This window comes from Rhamphochromis sp. 'chilingali' (genome assembly GCF_963969265.1).
Source record: "Rhamphochromis sp. 'chilingali' genome assembly, chromosome: 1".
Taxonomy (NCBI): domain Eukaryota; kingdom Metazoa; phylum Chordata; class Actinopteri; order Cichliformes; family Cichlidae; genus Rhamphochromis; species Rhamphochromis sp. 'chilingali'.
In genome coordinates this window covers 69,840,459-69,851,811 of record NC_137929.1, presented here as the reverse complement: position 1 = coordinate 69,851,811, position 11,353 = coordinate 69,840,459, and the positions used below count along the sequence as shown (strand labels likewise).

Sequence of the window (11,353 nt, the reverse complement as noted above, 5' to 3'; positions counted from 1 at the left end):
TGATCTGACACTCGGACCGGCAGCCGCCTCGGGTCTCTCCTCCTGCCTCCCCTTTCCCTCATCCACCTGCTGGCCTCCACCACTTGCTAATGTTACTGAATCTGTGGAAGCTCCACCATAGCCACCACACGAAGTAACGAATAATGAGCCTATCTAAATCTCAGCAACAACTAACTCATTCCTGATTTTGGCATGATAACTAGTTAACGTACTCATTACCACAATAATAACATAGTTACTGTAACACGTTACTTAATAACACATTAGTCCTTACACTGGTAATAAATCACCTGAATTAAACTAATCTTCTTAATCTACTTTGAGCTGAGGTTGATTTTGTTCTCATTTTTGGAGGAGCAAGGCTGAAGAAGATAAAGCACAACAGGAACCAAGGATGTACTTATCATTGCATCTCCAACCCACACCCAATAAAACAAGCATCCTTAAAACATTACAACATTCCAGCTCCTGTGTTGGAATGAAAAACAAATGTGTTGTTTAAATCAGAGACTGCACTTGTGACAGAACAATAAATATTCTATTTTGATTACATAAGTAATGCAAGTACAAAACAAACTTGTGGTAGGCCTAAACTTATTTTCAGAATAATTACATCTGAGACTTTGTTTCATTGTAAGATTATAACAGTGACGGCAATATAATTGTTTGTTGCTCAGCAGAACAGTGTCCAGTATGTTGGCTGTTACACTTTGTTGTGTTTGAAAATAAAAGTTGGACTGATTTTAACATCATTACAAAAAGTGTTGTTAATTGTTTCTAATCATATTCAGGTTACCACAAATATTTTTTTCATTTAGTTGAACTTGAAATGTTTGTCAGTAGGTAAACAATTAGCATTGTACAGTCAGAAACATCAAGTTATTCTTAATACTGAACACTAGCATAGAATAAGTTGTCCTAACAGTCATCTTAAGTAAGCTTTTTAGGCAAAGAGTTTGCATAGGTTTTTGGTTTTTTTTAGAGTTCTGGGAACTAACAAGGTGGTACAGTGTACTCAAAATGAGTAAGTTGCCCTAACTTAATTACCTTAAGTAAACTGTACTCAATTTTTTGAGGCAATGAGTTTGCATAGTTTTTATGAGTTCCGTGAACTAACTAGATTTTACAGTGTACAAAGACCATATCCTGGAGCACTAACAAGTTCAACAAAGTCATTAAAAGCTGCAATAAAAACGTATATACTGAAAATAAATCACAATTCTCAGAATCATATTGACTATATAAAAAGGATGAATGAAGGATATCTGCATACACAGGAAAATGCTTCCTTACTGCATTTGCAAAGGTCTCGTGACTGTCATGGATCGCTGTGTGGCAGGCAGGAGGAGGACCCAAAATGCAAAAACTCACAGACACGGGGATGAACTCAAAAATCACAGCTTTAATGCTGGAGAGGCAGAACGTAGGAAATACAAAACTAAACTGGGAAAAGTAAACTAACACCCGGAGAGAGACACAGGGAAATCCACGCAGCATGAGGGAGAACGCGACACAGAACTGAGGGAGACGCAGACATAAATACACCGAGGGTAAACGAGGGAAGTGGGAGCACATGGGGAACACAGGTGACACTGATAATCATAACGAGACAGGGCGGGGTGAACATAACATGACGTATACAGGTGCGGGAGTCCCAAAGTAAAACAGGAAGTACAGAGGTGCAAATAGGAGGAGAGAGAGCACGGGCATAGTGGGCTGGGGAAACATGGAATGAAACACAAGGAGGGGAGACGAGGGCTCACAGATACATAGAGGGGCACACAGGGGATAAAAGTCACAAGAGGAAAACACATAAGGAACAAAATACAAAAATACATGAAAACTAAGAATACTGGGCCAACATGGCCCAGGACCATGACAGTGACATTCATCAGCACTGTCCTCTCTGATGTGAACCACAGAGTTTGGCTCACAGAACATAGGTGGAACATTCCCACTCAGAGCCACAATTATCCACGTAGCTCAGCAGTTGACCTCAGATGCATATCTGTGGACTGTGGGAGGACATGCAAGCTCCTCACAGAATGCCCAAACACGAACATCTTTAAAAAGAAAGTTCAAATCAAGCTTGATCGTCTGCAGATGGAAGCATGATGCTGCTGTAGATTTCCAGTAGAAGAAGAAAGATGGGGCTTTAAGTATCATAACTGTAGTGTGAGCGGTGTCTGCCTGTACTGTACGTGAGCTAGGCCTCTAGTTTAAACTAGTGAATTTAGGGATTTTAAAATGAAAACATCATCAAAGTTAAAGGAAATGATCTTAGCGGGTATCACATTTACAATGTGTTATGTTTTTTATTCGGTCCTCCTCACTGCCCATCATCAACATGACTCAGAGACACTGAAGAAAGCTAGCACCCTCCAGGAAGTAAACCAGATCGAAAGATGTCATACTTAACTTTTTTTTTTTTTTAAACATTTATTTATTGGTTTTAACCGGTTTTACATGGTGCACCGTGAACATTACAAAAAAATAATAAAAAAATAAAAAAAATTACAACAACAGAAACAACATAATAATAGAAACAAAAACAAAGCAAACCATAACAGAAGGGAAGGACAGATATACAAATCAAGTTAGAGTTTAAGGCTGTTAAATCCACAGTGTGCACGCTGCAGTTCTCCAGAATTTTGACCATATAGCCCAAAACTTGTCCAGTTTATTTCTTAATGTATAAGTTATTTTCTCCATAGATAGTATAGATGTCAGTCCATTAAGCCATTGAGATACTCCACATATTTTTTGATTTTTCCAACACATAGCAATACAGCGCTTGGCTTCCAAAAGTCCAGTCGTTAACAGAGCTCTATTGTTTGCAGCAGGTACAAAATTATTCGGGTATATGTATTTAAAGTACATATTTTAGGATGAAGTGGAATCACATCACCAATAATTTGACTCAACAGATTTATTACCTTTTCCCAAAAGATTTTCACATGTGGACACTCCCATATGCAGTGACCCTGTCCACTCCACATTTAATACAGTTGTCTGGGGGTTTGAATTGAAATATTTTTTTTGACAACATTTTTGACAGTGTAAGATATTGTCTTGTTAACCATTTATATTGAAGTAGTCGAGATTGCACATTAATTGTCTGACTCTGGGCCAAGGACCATGATTTATACCACTCATCATCTGATATATCCATTTGCAAATCTTTCCTCCGAGCCTCTAAAATAGACTGTGTTGATTCTTTGGAATTTTTCATAAATAATTTATACAACGCAGAAACTCGGCCTCTCCCATTTAGATGCTTTATAACTGAGGAGTAGGGGGGGATTTCTAAGCTGTCACCTTGTGTGGTTGAGATAAAAATTTCTTAATTGAAGAAATCATATTTTACCTTTAAAACATTTTACAGCAAACATGATGGTGAGCTGAGGCAGTGTGGGCGTGGCCAGTGGCTGGATTAACATCCATTTAACAGTCTTAATCACATATCATCCCACTGATGAGCAGGAACATCTTCTGTTTTTTCTACTGACTGCCACCCTGTCATGGTGCTGTGCTTGGCGACCAGCTGTTCTCCAGCAGTCTTGAACAAAGACTCAGACATTAATGTGTTTGTGGTGAGAAACTTTAATAGTTTATTATTACAGTGCAAAACCTGTGTAATACACACACAGTCACAGCTGTCATGTCTGAAAATACAAGTCATTGCAGAGCTGCAGGAAAACCTTTAAACGTCCCAAAATATTTTACTTAAAAGCATTTTTTTTAAAAACCCACGAAGTGCTGCATAATAAGACCAAACATGTAAAATCCCAGGCCGACAGTAAAGATACAACAGCAAAGCTGACACTCTGAAGACACACCCCCTGCTTTTATACTGGTTACTGGAGCTTCAGGAGGGGCCAATGATGTCACAGAACAGCAGCCAATCAGAGACAGTAGGATGAAGGTCGTCCATAAGGCAGAGTGCGTCCTCACTTTCCTGTTCAGAGACAAACATCAGTGATTTCAGCTCGAAGCTGGTGAACTTTGACCTTCCCTAACACACACATGTATGTGCTCTGTGACTCAGCTGACACACTTCTTACCTTTTAGCTTCCTCCAAAGGAGCAGAACTAATACCAGAACCAGGCACGGACAAAATCGCCATAGGTTAGGGACCAGGTGTAGTCGAACTCGACCTCCTCATCTTCCTCTATTGATTTACTGTTAGCAGGAGGGATTTTTTTCTTGGTAGTTTGGGGGCTTGTAGTACTGGGAGCATGAGTGGTTGTTTTAGGGGTAGTAGGAGGAGGATCTGTGGGAGGATCTGCAGGAACAATGACAAAGATGGTTCAGTCAGTTTATTATCTGGTCAGCTCATCAGTTCCAGTAGTCTCTGGAAGCTTCCTCACTGAAAGACAGAGCTGTCTGAATTCTTGAAAGACTAAAGAAAGGATCTTCAGGTTACACTGAGGATACACTGAGACTGTCTGTCATGAAAGTCTTTATTTATGGACTTTATCAGGCACAGGATGGAGAGGAGTGCAGTGACGGTCGGGGCGTACCCATCTTCTTCTCTCATATTCATCCCAAGACCGCAGACAGAAATCAGCATTATAGAATAAACGAGTTAGATCAGGATCAACTGCAGACGATTGGATCAAGTGATTCTGCCTATCCTGAGTCCTCTCCTGTACTGTCCTCACACACATGACTGCAAGCCTGCCTACAATACCAATGGACAGGTGTGTCAACTGTGGTGGGCCCGATCAGCAGAGGAGATGGTCTCATTCCAAACAGACTCCCTGCATCTTTCACAGCAGCAATGAGATGTGCTTTTCTCTGTGGTTAAACCTTAGTGACTCACATTTGTGTGATTCATTCAAATATTCTCCTCTTGAAAGAGAAACATGGGCCTGAAAAGAAACTAATGTTCACATCTGTCAGTCACAACCTGACACTGAGTCTCTTTAGTGAATCCAGCAGTGTTTTAAAGTCAAATAGAGGTTTTGTGCCACCACAGTGAAGATGGACTTCTTTGTTCCTTCTTTAATATTCCAACCTTTGTAATGATGGGATAATTTTCTCTGGCTGCTCTGTTTATGTGACCTGAATACATTAAGAGAACATGTATCGATAAAGTAAGATATAACCTACCACCTTTCATTGATCTCTAAGACATTTCTACTAAAGTCCAGGAAAAGAGGTTGAATAAGAAAGATCATTGCACTGACCTCTGACTGTCAGCCTGCTTTTAGGAGTATGTGGATGATCCTCAGTGGAGCACGAGTAGAGACCTTCATCAGACTTCTGAACAATAGTGAGGGTCAACGTTCCTTCAAGATCAGATCCAATCATGTCCCCATCTTTATAGAAATAAGACTTCCTCGGTTCACCGTCTCTGCTTTCACAGAGCAGAGTCACATTACTTCCTGTCCACACAGGAGATGAAGGGATGTCCAGGATCAGGGAACCAGCTGACCAACAGAGACACAAACAGAGTGATACAGAGACAGACTTCCACCAACACACAGAGTCATACAGACACAGCTGGAACATCTGTACCTGAAACAATGATGTTGACTTCATCACTACGCTGCCCAGATGAGCTTTCACAGAAGTAAGCTCCATCAGAGGGGTTACGCAACTTGAGTTGACACAGAGAATTTTTAAGAACAAGGCCTTCAGCTGCTCCACACCTCTCAGTGACTCCTCCTCTGGTCCTCTTCACTGTCCATCCATCAACTCTTTGTTCATCATCATCATCACAAGACAGAATCGCTAGAGCACCACCACTGAAGAACTGCTTGTGATCTGGAGTTACACTCAGAGAGACTGAAGGGCAGACAGATACACAGACAGACTAAATGTATTTGTGTTCTTGTTGGAGTCTCACTGATGGTTTTCACTTCCATCTACTCACCTGCAGAAACAGTCAGTGCAGAGAGATGCAGCACACACACACCTGCAACAGGAGGACAGAGGTCACTGAAGGTCAGAGGTCACTGAGGGTCAGAGAAAGTGTGACTGTGTACTACAGGGGTGGGGAACTCCAAGCCTTGTGTTCTGCAGGTTTCACATGTGTCCTTGATCTAACACAGCTGATTTAAATAGCTAAAACATCCTCAACATGTCTTGAAGTTCTGCAGAGGCCTGGTAATAAAATAATCATTGGAGTCAGGTGTGTTGACCCAGGGTGAGATATAAAACCTGCAGGCTCTCGAGGCCTGGAGTTTGACACCCCTGGTGTACGAGCTTCATTCTCTTAAATCCTACATGATTCATCAACAGAGGTGGGCATTACCAAAGTAAAAATACTTCGTTACTGTAATTAAGTGCACTCGGGTAAAAGTGGGCGGGGCAATAAGTCACACTACTTCAGCATCTAGCTAGCCCTGCTGAAGAGGAGCGAGCATAAAGGGAGTAACAGTTTATTATAAGTCAGGTCATTTCAAATGCAGCGTTTCTATGAGCACAACAAACATCAGCAAACACACAAACTGTTTGTGTGCAGTTTGTTGCACAGTGTGTTACAGTTAAAGGTCCAGCTGCTGTATTTCAAAGAGAGGAAAGAAAGAGAGCTAACGTCACTCAGAGATGGAGAAAGATAAGAAGATAAGAAAGAAGCACATGAGAGGACGTAGAGAGCTTAGATTTAAGGGAAGGACTTATGCTCCACACTCCATCCATGGAGTGTTGTGTGCTCTGTCTGGATGGGTAAGGCAAGCAGTGCTTTAATCTACATATGGGGCGACCGTGACTCAGGGGGTTGGGAAGCGTATCTGTAACTGGAAGGTTGCCGGTTTGATCCCCCTCTCTCTGTCCTGGTCGTTGAGTCCTTGGGGAAGACACTTCACCTACTGCCTACTGGTGTTGGCCAGAGGGGCCGATGGAGAGATATGGCAGCCTCGCTTCTGTCAGTCTGCCCCAGGACAGCTGTGGCTAAAACTGTAGCCACCACCAGTGAATGAATAGTGGAATTGTAAAGTGCCTTGGGTGCCTAGAAAAGCGCCATATAAATGCAATCCATTATTATTATTATTAAATCTGAAAAGACATTAGACATAAAATGGACCATCATAATCTCCTGTCATCACAGACAGCGCCATCATAAAGCTGCTCATCTCTTAGTGAACAGGCATGGTGACAGATTAGATTCCTCTTGGCCAACATGATAATGATGTAGAGCAGATAGCATTTGAAAAGGGTGTTAGTTTATAATTTCAATCATTATTGGTGATACAGCAGATATTTACCCAACTACAGAAGTGATAATATTTTAGTTCAGTTCATTTTTATTTCAAACACATACATCACCAACATTTCATAATATCATCCCATGCAGTTGTTTGAAAGGGAGTAGGCAGAAGTATATACTTATTTAACTCTGACCCCTTAGGTTGACATCTTAATCATTTCTTCATCATTCTATCTAAACACACACACACACACAATTGTTTTCTCATATTCAAGTAAAAATATATTTAGATTTACTGATTTGCAAAAGAAAATAAACATCACTTTGACTACTGTGTTGGGTTACTTGCATTTTCTTCATTCTTATACTTATTTAAAATTTATTTTTTGAGTTTAGAGGGAAGTGGAATTGAGAAATACAAAGAGGAAGAACAACTTTGAAAAGGATGTCTATTTCAGCAGCGGGAGTTAAATTCTAGAATGAGTTAAAAGAAGAAATAAAGGTCAGTAGTGATATAAACCTTTCCTTGCCTTATATATTATTTGCACTGTTTTAAACTTCACCAGATCCTGGAATTTTATAGCTTGCGTCTTAATAAAGAGTACGTTTGTGTGAGCCCTATACCCCTCCTGATTTATTAATCTAATAGCCCTTTTCTGCATTATGATTATAGTCTGAATATTACTTTTATATGTATTTCCCCAAACCTCTACACAATAACTCATATATGGTATTAGTAAAGCATAATATAGCATGTACAATGCTTTCCTATCCAGAAATTGTTTTGTTCCCAGAGAAAGCAATGCCCCGAGCTAACTTTACCCTCACATAAGTGATGTGTGATTTCCAACAGGCCTTATGACCAATGATCACACCAAGAAATGTTATGGTATTAACCCTTTCTAGATATACATTATCAACACAAATTTCAATGTTAATGTTTTCTTATAATTTCCAAATAACATAAATTTTGTTTTATTTAAATTTAATGACATTTTCTTTTTATCTAACCCCTTCTTTAATGTGTTTAACTCCTGTGTGATCACGTCCAAAACCTCTTGCAATTCCACACCTCAACAAAGTATATTGGTATCATCTGCAAATATTTTAGTAACTTCGATATTTTACAAATATCATTTATATACACAATAAATATTTTTGGACCCAATACTGATCCTTGAGGTACTCCACATTCAATATCCACCAGTTTAGATTTAAACTCATTTATTTCTACATATTGCTGTCGATCCATCACATAGCTTTTTATCCAATCCAATACTACACCCCTAAACCCACATTTTTCCAGTTTGATTATTAGAATTTCGTTACCCAGGGTAGCCATTAACCTATCTCTAATAATCGACTAAGCACCACAGGCCTTCAGGCTGGCTGTAGTTAAACCTTTACTCTCTAGACCAGCGGTCCCCAACCTTTTTTGAGCCACGGAGCGGTTTCTGTCCAACAATGTTTTTACGGGCCACCCTTTAAGGTGTTGCGGATAAATACAACAAAATAAAACCAGTACCAGTACCTAAAAGAGAAGATTTGGTCATAACACACGGGAAAAGGCCCATGGAAACCGAGTTACTGATAAAAATGATAAAAATATAGAGATAAAAACCCTGAAAACCATAAATTTCAAACCTGAGCCTCAACTCTCGAAGCTGGTATCAGTCTGTGGCCCGGGGGTTGGGGACCGCTGCTCTAGGGCCTTAGCCAATTATACGCCAGTATCCAACCTTCCTTTTATATCAAAGAGTAGTTGTCACACAGCTAACAGATCATCTGCAGAGGAATGGCTTATTTGAAGAGTTTCAGTCAGGTTTCATCACAGCACAGAAACAGCTTTAGTGAAGGTTACAAATGATCTTATCTGATAGTGGACTCATGTCAGTGTTTTGAACAGGTTATAAAACAAGAGTGTAAGAACAGTTTCATGGTGTAAGATGCCAGTTTTGACAAGTACAGACTAGTGGAGAGTCGTCTGGATTATCAGTGTAACGGTCTCATCCTTCTCTTTCTCTTTCTGTGTCCTTTATATTAGAAACTCTCAATCCCTCCCCCGCATCACCCTGACTTGTATCATGAACAGGCTTGTGTCCACATGAACGTGCAGACTTTCCACTGGAAAAACTAAAAAAAAAAACTTTTTACATAAAATGCACAAAATCGATCTCCAGCACTGTCACAGGAGGTGCTGATCAATAAAGCCTGTAAACGGTAACAAAGCACATGTAGCATGAAGCCAAATAAAGGCACACAGCTCTGATGCATAAAGACTTTATAAAAAAGCAGAGTTTATGACAACCTTCTCTCTTTAAGAAGTTTTTCCAAACGCTGTGCTCACTGCTCTAAACGAGCATTTACATGTGGATGAGCTCAAAGTTTGCAGACTCTCTAACAGAGTTTAGAGTTATTAACACACACTCTGATCCAGGTAAGAAACCCAGAGGAACAAACCCGCTGTCCACCACACCTGTGGTATTTTAGAAACTTTCACAAAGTCCAAGCAGACAGAGGCTGAACATAAACCCTGCAAACATCTGTGTGTGTTTGTGTAAAGGAGACACACACACTGAAGGAGCTGCTTTTTCAGTGTGTGTGATGGATCAGAGGTTGGAAATTCTTACCGTGCAGCAGGATCACAGAGAGCAGCCTCATTTTCATCCTCACAGTCCCGTTACAGAGCTCCTCACTGCCTCGGACCTCACCCTCCTCTCAGGAGACTCTCAACAGGAAGCTGTAGCACTCTGACAGGAGGCACCTCCACAATAAAAGCTGTCCTAGATAAACACCTGTGCCAGTCGCGTCCTGATCATGTGTTTCAGACACGTACAAGTTAACCAGTATCCAGCATCATGCTCAGACAGCACAGGCCTCCCAACCACAGCCAACACTGGATTAGTCTTCAAGTTTTCTTTCTGTTGTTGTAATACTGTATTCACCTTACAATATGGCACAATATCAATAAAATGGAGGGTGGAGTGAAAATGACTGGACAAGTTTACAATGATGTGATCAAGATGGTTCAACATGAGCCGTTCTTAAACTTTGCTGGAAGAAAGTGAGGAGAGAAACAAAGAGCTTTGATTGGACAGTGAGTCAGAACTCAAACTGGGAGAGGTCAGCATCAGCAGTGTTGGCCAAGTTACTTTCAAAAAGTAATTAGTTATACTTAGTAGTTACTTCTTTAACAAAGTAACTGAGTTACAATATTTTAAAAGTAACTAATTACTAGGAAAAGTAACTATTGCGTTTCTTAAAAAATAACTTTAACCCTCTGGGGTCCAGGGTATAATGAGCCGTTTTTGACTGCTTTTGATGTTTCCTCTACATTTCAACTTTAAAAACTATTTACTTTGCCTTGTTTGGTATCATTCTTTTCAGCACAACCTCACATGTCTGAATTTACTGTTATTACTTCATTGGTATAATAACACAATTGATCTAAAATCAGACAAAAAAAAACTCTGCGTAGAAAAAAGTTTGTTTTTTTACGGTAACAAGCTCAAACACATTTAATGAATTTTATTTTATTTTCAACTTGAAATTCAAATATAAATTGTAGATTATAAAAACCTTAGTTATTTTCTAGCTATTTAGCTATTTACCTAAAAATGCAGCTGTTGTGGAAGTTTTCCATTAAATAAAGCCTGCAGACGAGCGGTAGCTAACATTCTTTAATCAAAACACATAAAGAACAGAAAACCAAGCTTGTGGAGACCCTGCATGACTGCGGGGCAGGTCAGCAGAGTTTCCCTGAGCCTAGCATGGCTCTCAGTTAAATACTTTCTTCAGGAACAAAAGGCAGTACACAGCTGTTTCACACCTTCAGGTTCACACTCCCTTGCTACCTCCCAGAGTCCTCGAAGAGACAAAAGTTTCTTCCTGTGGAGCTGTCTGCTTCCCCCAACTTCCTTACTAGACCCCCACCATTTGTCTTAATGTATGAGTGTGAGACTTGTTAAAATCCAGTAGCATCAAGGCGTTAGACAATAAAATAATGTGATTAATACACAAGTAAAAGAAATTCCTATACACAGCTAAGGTATATTTTGATAACCATTTAAAACTGTTTACAGAACAATCAGGTGTTCTGCATCAAATAGGATTTCACACAAATTATTTGTGTCAATGCAAAAAATAGTTCCTGTCTATAAGATAAAGGGGAACATCACAACCTGATACCTGCAGGCC

At 39.9% G+C, this 11,353-nt stretch overlaps 1 protein-coding gene across 1 annotated transcript; it reads right to left on the bottom strand.

Moving 5' to 3' along the window:
- Positions 1 to 3,673: 3,673 nt before the first annotated feature.
- On the bottom strand, positions 3,674 to 9,863 carry LOC308396583 (uncharacterized protein). Its single transcript, XM_080882018.1, has 6 exons — positions 9,787 to 9,863; positions 5,882 to 5,923; positions 5,524 to 5,793; positions 5,193 to 5,435; positions 4,065 to 4,285; positions 3,674 to 3,958 (listed from the first exon to the last, which is right to left on the bottom strand). The coding sequence occupies exons 1-5, from the start codon at positions 9,821 to 9,823 to the stop codon at positions 4,092 to 4,094; spliced, it is 786 nt and encodes a 261-aa protein (XP_080738144.1). The 5' UTR covers positions 9,824 to 9,863; the 3' UTR covers positions 3,674 to 3,958; positions 4,065 to 4,091.
- Between the last annotated feature and the right edge of the window lie 1,490 nt (positions 9,864 to 11,353).

Coding starts and splice junctions, on each gene's coding strand:
- LOC308396583 (XM_080882018.1), bottom strand. CDS start 9,823: ATGAAAATGAGGCTGCTCTCTGTGATCCTGCTGCACG. Junction 5,436..5,523: donor AGTCAACATCATTGTTTCAG/GTACAGATGTTC, acceptor TCTGTTGGTCAG/CTGGTTCCCTGATCCTGGAC. Junction 4,286..5,192: donor AAGCAGGCTGACAGTCAGAG/GTCAGTGCAATG, acceptor TTGTTCCTGCAG/ATCCTCCCACAGATCCTCCT.